We start from the raw sequence: 21,150 nt of genomic DNA on the forward strand, positions 1-21,150 counted from the left end.
GATTTTGCAGTTTAGTAATTTGAGACAGTGCACTACATCTTTCCTACTTCTGGCCAGTTCTCCATTTGAAATGAAGCTACTACTTGACAATTTTTAAGTCCCTTCAACTCTTTGCAAATTGATATCCATTACCATGCTGTCACGGGGTTAACATTTGGGTTCAGGGCAAAAGGCCTCATGACCATCATGGTTTAATACTTCCATTGGGGCAATTCTCTACTTGAAGGGCCAAGTAGTAAGTTCTGCTGTCTGCCTTAACATTTTCCCAGAGGTCTTCTTGCTGCTGCTCTGTTACCCACATCTTATTTCAGGTACAGTTTCAATGGTTGGGTGTACAAAGGCACAAAGTCTTTTGTTATCTTAAAAGAGGTGTGCTTATTGTGTATGTGGGGCAGTAAATATATTATAAAGTTTATGTTCAACTTCCAGCAAGGACATCATATTTTATCTTGTACTTTGTATCTTTCATCTATCAGTAAACCCTCTGGAATAACAGAATAAAAAGAACTTACTTTTTTATTCTTTTGTAGGTCACATCATTGGATAGCTTTAAAAGATTGTACGGTCCTTCTCTGTCCAAATCCAAACTGTCGCTGGACTCATCAAATGCTACAGAGATAGAGCTTACAGTGACACGTGTCACCACACCTGTGGCCAGCTGAAAGGATGGACTAATTCCTTCTGAACTGTACAGACCCAGAATGTCACCTGAAGAAGTTAAAAGAAATAATATCAATATACCTTTCTACAAAGCTAAAATTTACACATATGCTCTGCTCTTTAAATCCATTTTCATTTCAAATGTATAACATTCCCTTAATTAATACCATAAACAGGAAGGTAATTCACTTGTGAAGTCACTTCTGGAATACTCTGCAACTTTATTATCCTGTCCATTATATCAGAAAAAGTGCAGGTAAGATTAACTAGACCAGGAGTTCTTAACCTGAGGTCCATGATGGGTTTCAGGGGGTCTGTGTAGGTCAGAAAAAAAAATTAACAATTATATTCACTATACAGCCCGGTACTGTCGATTTAGAGTAGATGTGGTGATAGTAGTAGTAGTAGTGATGGTGGTAGAAAACGTAGTAGTAATAGATTTGTTTTAATTTGCACAAGAGGATTATATTTCGTAATAATGAGTGGCCATTACTTTTTGTATAAAAAGAAGTGATTTTTTTAGATTGTTTACAACAATAATATTTATTTATATAGCACATTTTCATACAAATGATGTAGCTCAAAGTGCTATACAGGATGAAGAAAGAGGAAAAAAGACAAAATATAAAAAATAAAATTAGGCAACACTAATTAATAAAAGTAAGGCCAGATGGCCAAGGAAAACAGAAAAAAAATAAATAAACAATAATAAAATCTGCAGGATTTCTGAGGCCTTGAGACCACCCAGCCCCCTCTAGGCATTCTATCAAACATAAATGATCTCAATCAGTCCTCATGGTTTTCAGGCTTCACATGGAAGAACTAGTTGAAGGCGGTCATGTGGATCTCTGGCCTTTAATCCATAAATTACTACATCTTCACTTCAGTTTAATAATACTTTGTGTAAGTCATATATGTCATATATGTATGAGACAATCAAATCTTGATAAATAAAGAACATTATATTCATTGAATGCAAAGCTTTGTTAATGTGAATATTTAAGGGGAAGGGGTTCCCATAGCTTTCATCAGATTCTCAAAGGGGTCCATGACTCAAAAAAGGTTAAGAATCACTGAACTAGACTAATTCAAGGCAGAAAGACTGATGAAACTGTGTCTTGTAAGTTTAAGCAATTAAAGACATGATGGAAGGATTTGAAATTTTGACAGGATTATGGAAGGTTAGTGCCAGCTGTTACTTGTAAATGAGTGATTTAATATGAAATAGATGGCAAAGATGGAACCTGGTAAAGTGTATATTTTGCACATATGTTAGGAAGTGTATTACAGGGTAACGAATCCATGTCTTTTTACCTTTCTTACTGTTTATTATTTTTAAACACAGCATTCTATGAATGCTTTTAGAATTTTCCAGGTTGTTCTTTAATGTGTATTGTGTTGAAGGAGTTCTATATTTGTAAAAGGCTTGCCCAGTCAATCAATCAACAGTGTTTACAGTGGCTCAACCGAACTGAAATAAAGTGACTTTTACTGTACTCTAAATTAACTTACAGAGATTTCAGGTGTGGGAACTTACAGCTAAGATAGAGAGAACTGTCAGTGGAGATGTGACAATTGGGCTGAAATTCAGAGAGGTTAGGCCTTGCCTGCTAGGTGACTTTGGGACCTTAGCATTTGAATGAGCACATGCAACAAAAAATTCCAATTAAGGGGAGCTAAGTGATCATGAAAGGAGAACACTGTTAGATGCACTCTCTCTATAAGGACTAAGAAGTCACCAAAGGTCAGACAGTCCATATGGAGAGAGCATGGTGATTAAATGATGCAACGGGGGCACTATATTTAAACATTTGCTGGACAATGTATATACCAGTATATGATGTATTTTCATTTGTGTTGAGATACTGATGAAGATATGCTATGATTAACTTGCTATTGTAAATTTCCACACCATTAAGTGAATAGTATATGTGTGATAAGATATGAAGTGCTGAATAATCTGTTCTAAAAAGATATGAGTTGTTTTTATGTTCTTTGTTACTGTGTCTCTCCGGAAAATCCTTGGGTACCATTGGTTTTACTATGTTGTGAATGAGGCACATTACCTGCATTGTGAGGGAGTGTCAGTTACAGCACTACGGCCATGTGGCGTGATTCTCCTTGGGTGATCCAGCTCATAAGATCCTCATTGTTGGGGGCCCGAGTGGCTGGACCAGGCCAAGGGGTCGCCCACATTACATGCGGCAGATAGAGGGTCATTTCTGGAGGGTGGGACTGGACTGCGTGTCTGCCTGGGGGGTTGCCAACCAGGACCCCGAGTTGTTTCGTCGTGTAGTGGGTGCGGCAACGCACTGTACCAGTGCATGCTCCCCAACTTGACTTGAGTTGTTTTTACGTTCCTTTAGCTGAAATATGTTTTAACATATTATATCATAAAATATGTAATACCCCAAATAATTTCACATGTAAAAAAGGCAGTATTACACAAAATTCTATATGTATCCAATATTTTTATATTAGTATTTATACTAATCAGGAGAAAAACTAACCCATAAAACCACTCCATAAGTGTACTGATAAATTCACACATATTTTCTTTCTAAAGGTCAATCAAGGACAGCTTTTTTATTCAGTCCCTTGGAGATTAATTTTTATTGTGAATAGTACTTGTTTAAAAATATGTGGTTTAGAGCAGATCAACAATGTATGCAGGTGCTAGAATCCAAGGCCAACATGCAGGGGAGGATAACATCTGAGAGATTTACAGGAGGGGAGGTGTGTGTATTGTCAAATGTTGAGCAGAAAGTACAAACAGCCAGAAAACGGTGTGCATTGTCTTCATTTTGAAAAACTGAAATAAACAACAGAGAGGAAAAAGTCATTAAGCAAATTTAACTAAAATATAAAAAGGGAGCTCATGCTATCAATCACCATCAGTTACTACTTGGCAAAATCAAGGACCATTTTTATCATTCAAAACAATCAAGAAGTGCACTGATAAAGAAAAATGTAAACGCAAATAATACAGAACATCAAACATTTAAAAAATTAGGTCATTGAGAACGGCTGTTGGTAATCTATTTCATAATAAAAAACACTTTGAAGAAGACTGGTTAAGACAGGATCAACAAATCATTAGATTAGATTAGACAAACTCCATTAATCCTATGAGGTAATTAGATGCATACAAGAGCAGAAGCATAGGACAATAATATAGCCAATCAATAAAAGTATATTGTGCTGATATTTCAAAATTAACTTAAAGAGTATGTCTGAAGGAAGCACTGAATTGCCTGAAAGCAGTGGGTAAAGAAGACCCCTAGAGGTAGTGGAATGAGCCTGTAACTAAAAGTGCTCCAAGAGAGCACCTCCTGAAGAGGACAGAGAGGATTTTACATGATGGCATCCAATAGTGCCACAATCCTTTTTTCCACAACAACTTTCAGTGTGTCCAGGGATAGCCCTTGGATGGAGCAGGCTTTCCTGATAAGTTTGTTCAGGCATTGCACTTAAGTTGCAGTTGCTTCCACAGGAGACTGTAGCATAGAACAACACACTTTCTACTATGGACTGATAGAACATTTACAGCAGCTTCCTGGATGCATCAAAAGACCCGAGTGTACCCTGGATATTTACACATTGCTCTGGCCCTTCTTGCACAGTGCCACTGCGTTGTCAGACAAGTCAAGTTTGTTGTTTATGTGAACTCCCAGGTACTGGTAGCTCGGCATCAATTCAGCATCCTCCACCTGAATGGTGACTGGTCTCAGAGGATCCTTGGCATATCAGAAGTCCACCACATCCTCTTTTGTCTTGCTGATTTTGACTTGTAGGTTGTTCTCTCTGCACCACAAGACAAAGTCCTCCACAACCTTCCTGTACTCTGACTCATCTCCAATGTTAATGCAGTCTACGACAATGGAGAGGTCATCTGAAAACTTCTGCAGGTTTCAAGTGCTGGTATTGCACTGGAAGTCTGTTGTGTAGAGGGTACACAGAAAGGGAGAAGCGACAGTTCCCCAAGGTGCTCCAGTATTACACACCACCATTTCTGGCACACAGTCCCTCAGCATAACAAACTGCTATCTGTTGGTCAGATATTCCATGATCCAGGGGATTGTGGGGGCATCAAGATACAAAGCCTTGAGCTTTTTTCCCTAGTCGATGAGTCAGAATGGTGTTAAAGGCACTGGAAAAGTCAACATTATTCTGACTTTGGTCTCAGCTTTGTCCAAGTGAGAGTACTGTAATACTTTCTGCATCGTTCTTTCTTTCTCTTTAGAAATTATTTCAGAATTTTTTAAACCAGATTCATTCATTCTTAGCTTTTGTTTTTCCATTAATTTGAAGTTTGTCAAGTATTTCTTTTGGGTTTGTATAAATACAGTGTATATGTATATTATATACAGTGGCTTGCAAAAGTATTTGGGCCCCCTTGAACTTTTCCACATTTTGTCACATTACAGCCACAAACATGAATCAATTTCATTGGAATTCCACGTGAAAGACCAATACAAAGTGGTGTACACGTAAGAAGTGGAACCAAAATCATACATGATTCCAAACAATTTTTACAAATAAATAACTGAAAAGTGGGGTGTGCGTAATTATTCAGCCCCCTTTGGTCTGAGTGCAGTCAGTTGCCCATAGACATTGCCTGATGAGTGCTAATGACTAAACAGAGTGCACCTGTGTGTAATCTAATGTCAGTACAAATACAGCTGCTCTGTGACGGCCTCAGAGGTTGTCTAAGAAGAATATTGGGAGCAAAAACACCATGAAGTCCAAAGAACACACCAGACAGGTCAGGGATAAAGTTACTGAGAAATTTAAAGCAGGCTTAGGCTACAAAAAGATTTCCAAAGCCTTGAACATCCCACGGAGCACTGTTCAAGCGATCATTCAGAAATGGAAGGAGTATGGCACACAGTATATATTTATATATATATATATATATATATATATATATATATATATATATATATATATATATATATATATATATATATATATATATATATACACACAGTATATATAAAATCCAATGTTTGCCTGTATGTATGTCTGTCCGCTTTTCATGAGAATACTACTTAACAGATTCAGATCGTTTTTTTTTCTATAATTTGCTTGAACATTCCGGTTGATTTTGTGAGCTCTCTCATCATGCTAAGTATCATAGTTTTCTTGCGGTATCAAATTTATTTGCACGAATCTGAGAGAGACACAGCACGCTGAGGTGAGAGAGGTGGGGCCCTCCTCACTCACGCGCCAGCCTCGGGGCACATCTTACATCTACTTAGATAGCGACTGTTTTCAAGAATTTGCTTGAGCATTACGGTTGATTTTACGATTTCTCTCATCGCGCTAAGGATCATAGTTCGCTTGCAGGAGCGATATATATGCGCAATTCAAGACAGTGGCTGCGGGCCAGGGGAAGGGGAAGCGTGACGTCAGGTGTAGGGAGCCAGGCAGGGCCCACCTCGCTGTCCTGTTTCACGTCTACACAGGCGAAGCCGCTGGGGACGGCTAGTGTATTTATATACTCGTGATGTATTTATATACTCGTGATGTAAATATTGAGTACACATTTAATTACTGTATCATAAAGTGTCACCACATCATCTTCATACATTTCTACATAAGTGAAGTTGCTTTTATTTATGACTTTTATTGACATGAACATCATGTTACTTACTCAACTTCAGTTTCAAAAAGTAGGAAAAGTGTATGAGAGAAGTTTGCACATGTGCCATGCAGCCACAAAGCCAAGCCCGGAAAGAGACAGAGGCAGAAGCCAGACTGTTAGCATGTAACAATTCCTACCCCAGCATTCTGGTAGGGTAAATGATGGTACATACTTTACTATTATTACTACGGTATTAAATGAATAAAGAATATCATTTTAAGTAAATTGAATGAACAAATACACATCTAATGGTGTACCTTTCTTATATGGTAAACTTTTTCGTCCAACCCTGCCAACATATGACCCCACCCCATCCCATCCCATGTCTTGCATGCCAGGTGTACTTGCTTCAGCACACAACTGCAGGTGTTTCACGGTTATGCTGTCAGGATGGCTGTCAAAAGAGTTAAAAAAAAATAAATAAACAATAATAAAATCTGCAGGATTTCTGAGGCCTTGAGACCACCCAGCCCCCTCTAGGCATTCTATCAAACATAAATGATCTCAATCAGTCCTCATGGTTTTCAGGCTTCACATGGAAGAACTAGTTGAAGGCGGTCATGTGGATCTCTGGCCTTTAATCCATAAATTACTACATCTTCACTTCAGTTTAATAATACTTTGTGTATGTCATATATGTATGAGACAATCAAATCTTGATAAATAAAGAACATTATATTCATTGAATGCAAAGCTGTGTTTATGTGAATATTTAAGGGGAAGGGGTTCCCATAGCTTTCATCAGATTCTCAAAGGGGTCCGTGACTCAAAAAAGGTTAAGAATCACTGAACTAGACTAATTCAAGGCAGAAAGACTGATGAAACTGTGTCTTGTAAGTTTAAGCAATTAAAGACATGATGGAAGGATTTGAAATTTTGACATGATTATGGAAGGTTAGTGCCAGCTGTTACTTGTAAATGAGTGATTTAACATGAAATAAATGGCAAAGATGGAACCTGGTAAAGTGTATATTTTGCACATATGTTAGGAAGTGTATCACAGGATAAAGAATCCATGTCTTTTTACCTTTCGTACTGTTTATTATTTTTAAACACAGCATTCTATGAATGCTTTTAGAATTTCCCAGGTTGTTCTTTAATGTGTATTGTGTTGAAGGAGTTCTATATTTGTAAAAGGCTTGCCCAGTCAATCAATCAACAGTGTTTACAGTGGCTCAACCGAATTGAAATAAAGTGACTTTTACTGTACTTTAAATTAACTTATAGAGATTTCAGGTGTGGGAACTTACAGCTAAGATAGAGAGAACTGTCAGTGGAGATGTGACAATTGGGCTGAAATTCAGAGAGGTTAGGCCTTGCCTGCTAGGTGACTTTGGGACCTTAGCATTTGAATGAACACATGCAACAAAAAATTCCAATTAAGGGGAGCTAAGTGATCATGAAAGGAGAACACTGTTAGATTCACTCTCTCTATAAGGTCTAAGAAGTCACCAAAGGTCAGACAGTCCATATGGAGAGAGCATGGTGATCAAAAGATGCAACGGGGGCACTATATTTAAACATTTGCTGGACAATGTATATACCAGTATATGATGTATTTTCATTTGTGTTGAGATACTGATGAAGATAAGCTATGATTAACTTGCTATTGTAAATTTCCACACCATTAAGTGAATAGTATATGTGTGATAAGATATGAAGTGCTGAATAATCTGTTCTAAAAAGATATTAGTTGTTTTTATGTTCTTTGTTACTGTGTCTCTCCGGAAAATCCTTGGGTACCATTGGTTTTACTATGTTGTGAATGAGGCACATTACCTGCATTGTGAGGGAGTGTCAGTTACAGCACTACGGCCATGTGGCGTGATTCTCCTTAGGTGATCCAGCTCATAAGATCCTCATTGTTGGGGACCCGAGTGGCTAGAGCAGGCCAAGGGGTCGCCCACATTACACCTGGCTGCGGCAGATAGAGGGTCATTTCTGGAGGGTGGGACTGGACTGCGTGTCTGCCTGGGGGGTTGCCAACCAGGATCCTGAGTTGTTTCGTCGTGTAGTGGGTGCGGCAACGCACTGTATCAGTGCATGCTCCCCAACTTGACTTCAGTTGTTTTTATGTTCCTTTAGCTGAAATATGTTTTAACATATTATATCATAAAATGTGTAATACCCCAAATAATTTCACATGTAAAAAAGGCAGCATTACACAAAATTCTATATGTATCCAATATTTTTATATTAGTATTTATACGAAATACGAGAAAAACTAACCCATAAAACCACTCCATAAGTGTACTGATAAATTCACACATATTTTCTTTCTAAAGGTCAATCAAGGACAGCTTTTTTATTCAGTCCCTTGGAGATTAATTTTTATTGTGAATAGTACTTGTTTAAAAATATGTGGTTTAGAGCAGATCAACAATGTATGCAGGTGCTAGAATCCAAGGCCAACATGCAGGGGAGGATAACATCTGAGAGATTTACAGGAGGGGAGGTGTGTGTATTGTCAAATGTTGAGCAGAAAGTACAAACAGCCAGAAAACGGTGTGAATTGTGTACCTTTTTTATATGGTAAACTTTTTCGTCTAACCCTGCCAACATATGTCCCCACCCCATCCCATCCCATGTCTTGCATGCCAGGTGTACTTGCTTCAGCACACAACTGCAGGTGTTTCACGGTTATGCTGTCAGGATGGCTGTCAAAAGAGTTAAAAAAAAATAAATAACCAGTAAAATGAAAGTGTAAACTAATTTGCAGTTGAACTCACTCAGAATGTTTGTCTGTTGTAAGACAGATAAGCCGGCAAATTCACCAATGTTTTTCTACCACAAATTTTGAAATTTCAAAAATGTGTACAGCATGCTGTCTGTTTTCAAGATATATCAATAAAAACTAAAAACTAAACTGTCCTGATAAATTTTCTTGAAGAATAAGTGTGGCAAATTTCAACAAAATCAGCCCACTGGGAGCCAAAGTTGCTTCATGTGAACAGAAAGACATTAGTATTGCATTATGAGCAAAAGAACCTAAAAACACACTACTTAGCTTTTAAGATTTCTAAGGTTGAAGAGATCTTAAATGCTTATTTATTTGGTTAATGATGTGATTTTTTTTAAATTTCACAGACATTTAAATTAGCATTGAGAGACAAGAATACCTGGTGTAAAGCCGTTGCTGGGCAGAACTGCAGTTGCCTCATATTTTCTGGGTTCAAATGTTACTAGAAGTCGTCCATACAATCCTGTTCTCTGACTTGATGCTTGCAGTTTCATAAGACAAACTCCTTTGCGTTGCAGTTCTTTTACAGAAACATTCTCTTGCCATGACCTACAAAAATATAAAGTAAATAATAGATAAGCAGGAATCTAAATAAGTAACTAGGAACCACTTAAATATGTGTACAAAATGCCTTCTCCTCATCTGATTGAAATTCAAAAGTCATTAATGTTCAGACACACTTATCTCCTGAGTTCAAAGTTTCATTCAAACAAAAGGGAAAATTAAACTAAGTTAAAAATGCTGCAGACACCACCAATAAGTTGTTGCAACACGTCCCATAGGGAATGCACAAACATCTTGGCTGCAGCCCCTTGGCACAGATTTGTTCTGAGAGGGGATGGACAAGTTTGGAGATTACATGAAAAAGTAGCACTTAATTAAGCTCTGATTTTGAATATAAACATACTTGCCTTTAATTAAATTTTCTAGTATACAAAGTTACACTGATATCTTTTTCAATAATACAGTACTGTGGAAAAAGACAAAATAAAGTGATCAAAAGAATTCGTTTAAAAGAAAATAAATTAAAAATAAATAAATTTGCTAACAGCAGAGAAGCAATTTTCAGGAGCCAAAATGGATAATCTCCATGAATGTCACCGAAAACAAGGTGCATTCTTGGTGGAGTCCTAAGCCCACCTTTAATGGATCTGACTTAACTTAATGTAGAAAGATTTTAAATAACTTTCAGCCTCAGGTACGGAATGCAATATTTTTATAGCCTTTTCCACAAGATAACCTCAGGAGTGCAAACACATGCAGAAAGGATGGGCAAACTCCCATTATCTCTTAAGTCTCTTCCTGAATCTACGGTTCAGCTATCTGGCTCCGTGTTTTATAATTTCCTAACACTGAAGCACTGGTTTTCTTTGGCAAGGTAAGACTGATCCTTAATTAAAGCAGCATCCTCTCTGGACCCCTTCTTTAAAACGTAGAGTTGGGAGTGCACCAATATAATCTTTGACTGCAGGCAACTTTATTAACAGTATAACCCATTAACAAAAAATGATACTGTTATTCAAAAGAAAACGAATGATGGCAAATATTCAAAACAGAAACATGATAGTTGACAAAAAATTTCCACCCTTATATCAACAAATGAGTGACTTTTATTGACTTGGGAATCAATTTAAGCGTGAGTTGGAAGGAAGTAAAATAAATGATCATCATCATTCACTCATCCATTTTCTTAACCTGCTCATCCATGGCAGGATCGCAGGGCAGCTAGAGCCTATCCCATTAACCATCAAGCACTAGACAGGAACAATCCACAGACAGGGTGCTAGTCCATCACAGGGTGATGACACTCAAACTAGGGCCAAATAAAGAATGGGCCAATTCACATTCCCTGCAAGGCATTGAACTCTGGCAGGTAACCAAAGCATCTGGAGGAAACCAACACAGACACACAGAGGATATGCAAGCTCCATGCAGGGAGCACCAGGGATGTCAATTCCAGTCTCATGGTTGCGAGGCAGTGGCGTCACCACTGTGTCACTGTGCTGCCCATAAAACACTTAATTTATCTTAACAAGTGCAAATATTAAATGAATTAATTGACTGATTCAATAACTGTAAAATAAATAAGGCTTAATCAAAATTCTTATAATCAGACACCAAGCATTGTAATGTCAATGCCACATGTTCTAGCAAACACAGAGATGGTTGCACTTATACATTCAATAATAATTAATTGAATGAAACATAATTTCCCATGCATTATTCAATTAAAAACAGTATATTGTTTTATTTTTTAATCATTCTCCCGCAAGTAATATTCCAAACACGCATGACTCATTGTGGTTCCTACTTCCTTCATCTGTTCTTGGATGTCAATACAGGTTCCATCTATTCCTTCAGTCTTTTGAATGTTGTTCCTTTATTTATAAGTCCTCAACAGACCCTCCTATTTATTGTGATTGTAATGAAACAAAAGCAATGCACACTAAAATGGACAGCCATCCATTAAAAAATAACCAAAATGTAATTTTCCTGTACAAAATAGAACTTTCTTTCCCTTTTACCATTTAATTTCATACTGTAAGTGTTTGTGATGTGTAAAGCTTTATTTGATGGTATTTACTGTTTAAATGCATCAGCTATAATGCAACACTTTATCTAGTATAACCCACATCTTGAAGCACTTAGATAAATTATAAAAGAACTTCAGCCAATGTTACACAATGATGAAAGGCTGAAAAACGTATTTCCAGAACCTCCAATCCTGGCATACAGACAACTGTCAAACCTGCAGCAGCTAACTGACCAAAACTCCCTAAGTGGACCAACAGAAAATGGCACATTTCCCTGCCTACAGAAAAGATGTAAACCGTGTGCTCACATTTATGATACAGATTGTGTAGTTAGTTATACCACACTGCTGACTGGAACATCTCATAAAGGGATCATTCTCATGTCGATCATCTAATGTGGTCTACCTACGTCTCTGTATGAAATGTCCTGACACTGCACTCTATGTGGGAAAAACTGGACAAACACTCCGCCAGAGAATGATTTTACAGGTTCCACATCAAGCATGAAACACAGATGTTCCTGTAGCAGCCCTCTTCAATAACCATGGACACTGTGAGAGGGACTTCAAAGTCACAGTGCTTATGGGGAACTTCAGAAAACAGCAAGAGAGAAAAGAATGGGAAGTTAAACTCTGTGCTAAAATTGAACACATTAAAACATGGTCTGAATAGAGACAAGAGTTTTATGGTCAGATATGAGGATTGTTTGCATCTCTCCGACTGGCACAGACAGCCTGTCTACAGACCCACATTGTTTTGAAAAACTCACTAGAAAACTCAAAAGACTTTGTTGGACAGTTATCTTATCCAAAGATCTTGACTATACATTGTTCTCCTCTCTTGCTTAATGAATCTTTGCCTGAAGAGGTCTATTAATTTTTTACATTTAAGATGTCTCACTTAAAGGTTTTCCAATGCTGTCTCTGTCCTATTGTCTATATAAACACAGGGAACTCCAGTTTCTGTATTACATCTTTCCTAAAGAAGGGCCCTGAGTTGCCTAGACAGGTCGCATATTGTAATCTTTTTAGTTAGCCAATAAAATGGGTCATTTTGCTTGACTTCTCACAACATTCATACAGTAATGGCTAACATGGTACAACACCCTAGTTCTACTGGTATCTATCAGAAATGGTTTTTTGTTGATTACTCTTTTTATGGCACTGATTGCCCTTTACACATGACACAGAATTATAACCGTACATTCTCATGTACTTTACAATTGTGTAAGTGGCTCATTTACACTACATTAAACTTCACTAAACTACTCTAGAGAGATTAATTTCTAATAATGTAACACAGGTAATTAATATAGCAACTTACTTGGGACGAGTAGTTATAGGAGATAAACGAACAGCACTGGAATTTTCAGACTATGATGTATAATAGTCTTTAAAGAGAAAATGTATCCTAATTATTTACCTGGTTTCTTCGATTTCGGTTTCTCTCTCCTCCTGCAGTAATTCTAGAGTTTTGGCAACAAACCTTTCAACTGCCATCATTGAAATATTAGGCACCAGGCATGTTTTTAGAAATCCCTGCCCTAAAAAAATGGAGAAAACAGCAAGACTGTTGAAAAAAACTGCACCAACATAAACTAAAAAGAAATGCAAGGAATTAAATAAAAGCAGATAACATAATTCTTAAATAAGAAAAGGTAAAGAAGGAAAGAAACCATATTTCAACAGTTATACAACTCTTCAAAACTTTATTCTTAAGAGGAAGAAAACATGACATTTGGTGGCTTGTTCTGAATGTTCTGCTGCAAAATCATTACATAACTTGTTTTTGCGACTTGTCCAATATCACAAGCAGCCCATTAATAAGCCATGCTCTTTAATTTTAACACCTCAAATTACTTCAAAATGGTTCAGAAATTATGCATAATTATTGAGAAAATCTATAACAACCCAAGAAAATGAATTCATGATTCACTTAATAAAAACTTATAAGAACTATGATCAAAATGACCTGAATTGGAAGTAAAAATCAACAGTAACTGAGTTCCATGTAACAAATAAAGATGAGGATTTAATGAAAAGTATATAATTAGAACATATTAAAGAAAATTAATTTTATGTGTAACTGAATCCTGATTTGAATGGTTTTTAAAAGATCAATTCTACTTATATAGTTATATACCTGGGACATTTACATATTTACAGACAGATTATAATAAAGAAAATATAAAGCCTACATTTAACTGAAAGATTACAAGTTCTCTTTCTGTTCATGGGAATTTCCAACTTCTACAAGTCAAGTCAAGTTGGGGAGCATACAATGGTACAGGACGTTGCCGCACCCACTGCACAACGAAACAACTCGGGATCCCGGTTTGCAACCCCCCAGGCAGACAGATGGTCCAATCCCACCCTCCGATGATGACCCTCTATCTGTCAAAGCCAGGTGTTACATAGGTGACCCCTTGGCTTGGTCCATCCACTCGGGTCCCCAACAATGAGGATCTTACAAACCGGATCACCCTCGGGGAAATGCATGGCCGTAGTGCCTTAACTGACACTCCTTCACAATGCAGGTCATGTGCCTCATTCTGGACTCCATGAGCAACCGCTTATTCGACACAAAGTCAAACCAATGGTACCCAAGGATTTTCCAGAGAAACACAGTACCAAGAGTCCAGTCTTCGTCTCAGGTCACTGGATCGCTGGATATGTCTCGCAACCATATAGCAAAACAGGAAGCACCAGCACTCTAAACACTTGGACCTTCGTCCTCTACCACTGTACAAAAATCATGCTTTTAATGTGACTTGTGAAAGTCCAGAATAGCTTGTAAATTTTAGACATTCATCTACTTATAATGTTTTTTTTTTCATAGACTTACAGAACAATTGTACAGTTTTAATAGGAAAGATTAATTCCTGAAAACTTCAAAGAAAACAAAACTGAAAATAAGTAACTTTGACCAGGCATCACTCAACGTTAAATCACACTAAGCATTAAAAATCTGCCTCACCACTTGGGGAGACTGAGTTTGACCAGGCCGGATACTGTCCATGTGTGGAGTTTGCCCATTTTCCCCAGTAATGCATATGCTTTCTTACTTCAGTTTCCCTCTAACCTCACAAAGACATCCATTTAATGCTAAATGGATACAAGTAAAGTCTGAGCTCTATCAATGGACTAGATATTTTATGCTACATTCTCACAGGAAATATAAACTCCCCAGTGTGTCATTTCATATACACAGCCTATAAGGTAATGAGTCCATGACCACAATGTAGATTACTTAGTTGCCTGAATTCACAAGCCCGAGATATAATGCTGACCTCTCATTACATTTTAACAAATATAATAAACAACGCATGGAGACAGAATGAAATGGGCAGGATGTGACATCACAAATGAAAAATCCACAAATTGCCAAATCAAGTGAATACAGTATCTTATCTTGGCAGATATGTTTTTTATGCAAAATAAAAGATAATATTATGTTTACTTTCCTTAACAGTTAAATATCCATATCTCTGGACTAATAATGCAGCTGTATTTCTTTTTGAATTGCAAAATAAACACAAAAAATTCCAGATAGACTGTAATGGAATAATATATAGACTGTAGTTCTTAGGAATTCATCTAGTGTTCAGTGATTTTTGAAAAAATATACAGTACACTAAGGGTTTATATATCCACTCACTAACCTCCTTAGGCACTCAAGGATAACTGTTATCTGATCCTGGTGATTTGTTAGATTTCAGCCTTTTTAATCTAAGGACAGCTTCCTTGGCTATACAACTGCCAAATCACTTCATACCTCCTTGGCAATTAGTCGATAAAGTCTGAATGTTCGGTAAAGACGCAAACTACAGTGACAAACAAATAACTAGTAACTGCAACAACAATAATTTGTCTGTATCTAGATCTAATCCACCTTAACAAAAGGAAAAGTGTCTGTGTTTTTGTCCAGTTACTATGTCTCTGCTATATGTCATTTAGTATGGGATTCATAAAAGCAGTGCTAATGCTTGTGATGTGCCACATGTTAGAATGAAAAATGAAATGCATTTTATTACTAGATGCATTATGAAATACATTCTAACAGATGGTGCACTGCAAACTTCAATGCTGAATATGCAAAAGTCTACAACGATTAAAGAGATTACAACCCATTTATGATGGATAGCACATCCGGCTAGTGTTATTTCCAACAGGTACTACAGCAATGGGTAATTTTGTCCATAGGATTACAGTGTTTCTATTTTCTGTGCCATAATAATAATTCTTTGCAATTATATAAACAAAACTTATTTTTGTGTACTCTACTAGTGATGTTACTGTATGTGCTTCTGTGCGTATTTTGTAAGGCAGTTCTTCATTTTATTATTTTTAAATTAATTGCCCATAAATGCATAAGGGAAACGTCTATGCATAGTGTAAGTACAGTTTCATGACAAAAACACAATTCTCTGCACCTGCTGAATTATTTCACTAACACAGGCATACATTGGAAATATTGTTTCAATTTTTATTTGATTTTAATAAATGTTTATATTTAAAAATGAATTCAAAAATAAAAAACATTTTTCTCCGTAATTTCTACGTAATTTTTTTTCTCAAAACACATTTTTTTTTACCTGTTAAAGGTTTTCTTATTGTTTTTGAGCTATGATTAATTCATTATCAATATTTCATTGTAATGATAATTTGTTTGAATGTAATATTATTTATAAAGGAAAGCAGTTATCTTATGCTGTAAAAAGGTCAGATTATAGCTGAAACTGAGTCACAGCAGAAGTCAGGGCATACAGAATTAGTGGAACAGCAGAGCTAAGAACTGACAATGGATTCAGAAGGAATGACCAAACAGAAAAAGGCTACAACTTTCAGGACCAAGCATGGTGGGTCCAGATCAAGTGCTGTTACAACCCCTTCATATTAGGTTTGGGTTAATGAAGCAGTTTGTCAAAGCCCTTTCAAAAGATGGAGCCTGTTTAATGTATTTGTGAAGAAGATTTCTGAGTTTGTCTGAGGCAAAATTAAATGCCACACTTGATATTAAAAAACTGATTTCTGGTGCAAAATTTGACAGTGCAATGACTGACATGGAAAAAAGGCTTGGGTATCATTCAAACTTCTATGTTTTTTGACAACAAAGAAAAGATCCAATTTATAAACAAACTGTTAAAACTTTTTAGTTATGTTTAAGGAACTGGTTGCAACAGGAGTATCAAAAGTTCACTTGTTTGGTTTGCACTTGGATTTTTTTCCCCTGAAAATCTTGATCCCGTTAGTGAAAAGCAGGGTGAAAACTTCTATCAGGATATCAGGCACATGGCGAGAAGGTACCAGGGGCGTTGGGATATCAGTATGATGACAGGCGGACTGCTGACCGGTAATTTTTAGAGGGATGCATTAGAAAAAGTGCAAAAACGACGGGCCACCAAACGAAAAAAACAAGACGTGACAGTGACAAGTTATGTATAAGCCAACGAAAACGCGCTGTTGTATTATTTATATAAAGGTTTAAACATATTAGATTTAATATTTTTATGTTAAATTGATTTAGGACAATTGTGTGGTGAGAAAACACATGCAGGTGATGAGTGTAACAGAGCAAGATGCAGAGGACAGGAAAAAATGGAACAAGACGATAACAGGAGCAGCCAAAAGAAAAAGAAGACTGTATACATGAATAAACTGTAGTAGTAGGGTACATTGAATAAACAGTTTAATTTGTTAAATATGAATTATATTTCGCCTCAGTTTTATACTTACATGTAACTTGCAGGAAAAATCACAAATATATTTTTATTGTGGTCACTACTTCAAATAACAATATTCACAATTGCAGACCTGTGTTATTAAAACAACGCGTTACAACCTGTACTTGCATCAAGCCACATCAACGACTTTATTCGTAGTTCTTAACACTTGTACTTAGATTAACGCTACTTACACCGCCAGATGCACAAATACGTAACACGCGTAGCAGTAACACTTCTAGCCTCCCTGTCAATCCTCCACTTCTCAGGGTAAACTGAGCGTTAATGTTACCGGAAGTACAACTACAAACACGCGCATTTTATGCAACGGTAAAACAAGCCCGACATCATTCATGCTTTCCTACCCAGAGTAAAATTAATTTGAAGAATTGTGTGATAAAAATTGGTCAAGGTCTCAGTTCGTCTGGTGACAAAAACCACAAAAAGCTTTTTATACGACTACAGTTATGTCAGGAAGTTGTCTTTATTTTAACGTGATATATACTGCAGATTTGACGCGATGCAAAAGACTGGAGCAGACGACCTGCACGGACATCGTTCGCTGCCGGACTGAGACGGAAATCCAATTCAAGCAAGCAGGGTTTGGGTGAAGATGACCGCGTCCGTAGTTCGAAGTTGCGGCCAACTTTTGCGTTGTCCATCTGCTTTTTGTAAAGGTTATTTTCGTCTGGGTAGGTTGAAGTTTTTACTTACTTTCTAACCGATTCTATCGAGACAATGTATTTGTGATAAAGGCGTGTACTTACTGGATGTGTAGTTACATTTGTACATGGCAGACCTGTCAAAGTTCGAAGCTCACACCGCAGTTTTTCATAATACAAGTTTCTTTTCGAATTTGAGCCAGCATTGTCAGATGCCTGGAAAGATAATTTGTTCATTGGCAGCGGTAATCTCCATTATCCATATCCATTCAAATAGCTTGCATCCAAACTCACAGGGGCCTCGCAGATCCAGGCTTATTATCGCAAACATGGACTGAAGACCAGATTCAAACGAGAATGCTAGTGCTTTTCATAGTTAATATCTTTAAGTAGACTTCATTCGAAGCACATTCTTAAGAAAACCTGTGCAGCTGCTCATCCGAACACATATCGAATCAGCCAATCACGTGGCAGCAGCAAAATGCGTAAAACCATGCAGATACAGGTTAGGAGCTTCAGGTGATGTTCACATAAAATACCAGAATAGGGAAAAATGTGTTCTTGGTGATTTCGATCCTGGCATGATTTTTGGTGTCAGATAGACTGGTTTGTGTATTTCTGTAATCACTGATCTCCTTGGATTTTCTCACACAACTGTCTCTAGAGTTTACTCAGAATGGTGCAATAAAAAAAAACAACAACACATCCAGTGAGTGACAATTCTGCAGACGAAAACACCTTGTTGATGAGAGAGGTTAGAGGAAATTAGCCAGACTGGATTGGGCTGACAGAAAAGCAGTAACTCCGATAACCAACTCTGGTGAGCAGTAAAGCTTCGGAGAATGCATAACATGTCGGACCTTGAGGTGGATGGGGAAACAGCAGCCAAAGGCCACATCGGGTTCCACTTTTGTCAGCCAAGAAGGCTCACCAAAACTAGCCAGCTGAAGACAGTTAAAACACAGCCCGGTCTAATGAACCTTGGTTTCTGTTGAAGCAAAAAGATGGCACCAACAGCTTGAATCCAGGCATCCAGCCTGTCTTGTCAACAGTCAAGGCCACAGGTGGTGGTGGCCTAATGGTGTCAGGGATGTTTTCTTGGCACACTTTTAGCCTCTTAATACAAATTAATCATTGTTTGAATGCTACAATCTATTTTGAGTATTGTTGCTGACCATATGCATCCTCCCATTGCTACAATTGACCTGTCTTTTAGTGGCTACTTCCAGCACCATGTTACCAAGCAAAATTTATCACCAACTGATTTTATGAACCAGTCACCAGATCTAAATGCAACAGAATGTCTTTGGGATGAGGTGGAATGGGAGATTTGCAAATCTGAAGAAGTCGTGTAATGCAGTCGTGTCAACACAAACTAGAATCTCAAAGGAATGTTTTCAGCCTCTTATGAAATCCATGCCATAAAGAACTGAGGCTGCTTTGAGAGCTAAAGGAGACAGTACCCAGTATTAGTATAAATAAAAAAAATGCTCAGTGTGTATATGCTATGTGTACAGCTTCCACCTGCTGCTAAGTCACTCATGTACTGAAGTAAAATTACACATACTTTTTAGCATGTCCATGTCAATCAAACACAGGAAGCTCTGCAGTCTACTTGTGATTTTACTCTGTAGGAAGATAAGTAAATAAATCAAGGTAAATAACATTCGATCTGCCTTTTATAAATGTTTTTTATATAAAGACCACCACTAAACATAATCACAAACAAAACTTTGCACGATACCTTGGCAAGCTTGGCATGCCCTGCTGTTTTGTTGAAGGACAAGTGTGTGTCCGATTTACAGGCAGGGGGACGCCCAACCTCTTGCTGCATCCAAACAGTGCCATCATTCGCCTTTATGCCTTGTTCAGCTGCATTGTTCTTATGTGTGACTGGACGTTTCTTGCGGGGAGGGCTTTTATCCTGTTTCTCTGATGTAGAACCCTCATCCACATCCAAGTTCACCTCTGTTATAGCACATTTTTATTTGAAAACAGCAGTGTCAGATCGGGGCGAGCATGAACGCGACTGAGAGAATAAAACTGTAAAAAAAAAAATGCTAACCTTTACAAGTACATAAATTTCCACCGGCTGTTACAGACTCAAATCAAATGTATGTTTTAATTCTGTAATAGTAATAATAAGAGCAGCTCACTACTCAAAACGGTAATTCTAGGAAGCGCTCGGAATCCAACCGGCAACCACTTGATTATGAGTCAGCAGTTCTTAACGCTGCGCCACCCAAGCGGTCGTGTCAGCGTCGTACCCTAACCCGATTTTTCTTCGGTTATAGTCTTTAATAAAAGCGCACTTCTTTGTTATAGGTGTACCTTTTGTGAAAGTGTTTATTTGATATTTAGACTTCAGTCTTCACAAATTGTACACTTCATGTCACTATTTTGTCATCAGTACAGTATTGAACAAGAAATAAAAGTATATTGCACATGCGTTTTAACACACAGACTCTTGAATAACAGGCATACTATATGGATTATACAGTAAAAGTGAAACAAGATTGACATTAATGTATTCAAAGATTTAGTCTTCCCAATTCCTCCTCTAGTTTCCCATTAAACAAAAACATGCAGTCCCAACTTGACTTTAATAATGCCTTACAAGACATCTTTGTAAACATGAAGAAAAATGATATACTGTAAAGACAAACCAAAGGATATGCCCATCTCCATTGATTGAATACTGCCTCAGCAGTGGTTACCAGAGCAATCCCTACAATACAGGCTACTAAAGGAAGCTTTCAAACTTGTTACGCAATGGAATTAGGTGATCTCGAGAGCATACTTTTTTAATTTTCATTGTCCTGTTTTTACAGAAACTGATGCTGTTGGACAATTTATTCTAATGAAGAAACACCCTTTATTTGACCCAAACCACATCTTCCATTACTATGTTTTTTAACCTAGAAGCTATATAGTGTTTCAACATACATGGATCAAATGATGCATTAAAATGATTATTGTTGCTTACTTTTAACTTTATTCTTAAAGACTTCTACTTTTATAAAAACTGCTGCCCCCTTTTCCTTGGTGCTCTAAGCCAGTGTTTCCCAGCCTTAGTCCTCGGGGGCACACTGTGGCTGTGGGTTTTTATTTCAAACGGCGTCTGTTTTGTTCTGTGTTTTGGGAACAATATAGAAATTAAAAAACTAAGTTTGGTAAATAAACTG

At 37.3% G+C, this 21,150-nt stretch overlaps 2 protein-coding genes across 5 annotated transcripts in view; one reads left to right on the forward strand and one right to left on the reverse strand.

The window, feature by feature from the left end:
- ighmbp2 (immunoglobulin mu DNA binding protein 2) overlaps positions 1–18,326 on the reverse strand; it is an 87,863-nt gene extending 69,537 nt beyond the window's left edge. The window contains exons 1-4 of one of the 3 annotated variants that reach the window (XM_039744821.1): positions 18,071–18,326; positions 13,004–13,124; positions 9,427–9,596; positions 513–708 (exon numbers count right to left, since the gene is read on the reverse strand). In XM_039744821.1, the coding sequence (XP_039600755.1) occupies positions 513–708; positions 9,427–9,596; positions 13,004–13,124; positions 18,071–18,095 (512 nt within the window). In that variant the 5' untranslated portion in view covers positions 18,096–18,326. Of the gene's footprint in view, positions 1–512; positions 709–9,426; positions 9,597–13,003; positions 13,125–17,316; positions 17,395–17,497; positions 17,590–18,070 lie in introns of those variants that run through there. The other 2 variants (XM_039744830.1, XM_039744840.1) reach the window with 2 other exon arrangements.
- The window catches only part of mrpl21 (mitochondrial ribosomal protein L21), a 28,495-nt gene continuing 25,164 nt past the window's right edge, over positions 17,820–21,150 (forward strand). The window contains exon 1 of one of the 2 annotated variants that reach the window (XM_039744864.1): positions 17,820–17,995. In XM_039744864.1, the coding sequence (XP_039600798.1) occupies positions 17,917–17,995 (79 nt within the window). In that variant the 5' untranslated portion in view covers positions 17,820–17,916. The remainder of the gene's footprint in view (positions 17,996–21,150) is intronic. The other variant, XM_039744854.1, reaches the window with a different exon arrangement.

This window comes from Polypterus senegalus, chromosome 1 (assembly GCF_016835505.1).
Source record: "Polypterus senegalus isolate Bchr_013 chromosome 1, ASM1683550v1, whole genome shotgun sequence".
Classification (NCBI taxonomy): domain Eukaryota; kingdom Metazoa; phylum Chordata; class Cladistia; order Polypteriformes; family Polypteridae; genus Polypterus; species Polypterus senegalus.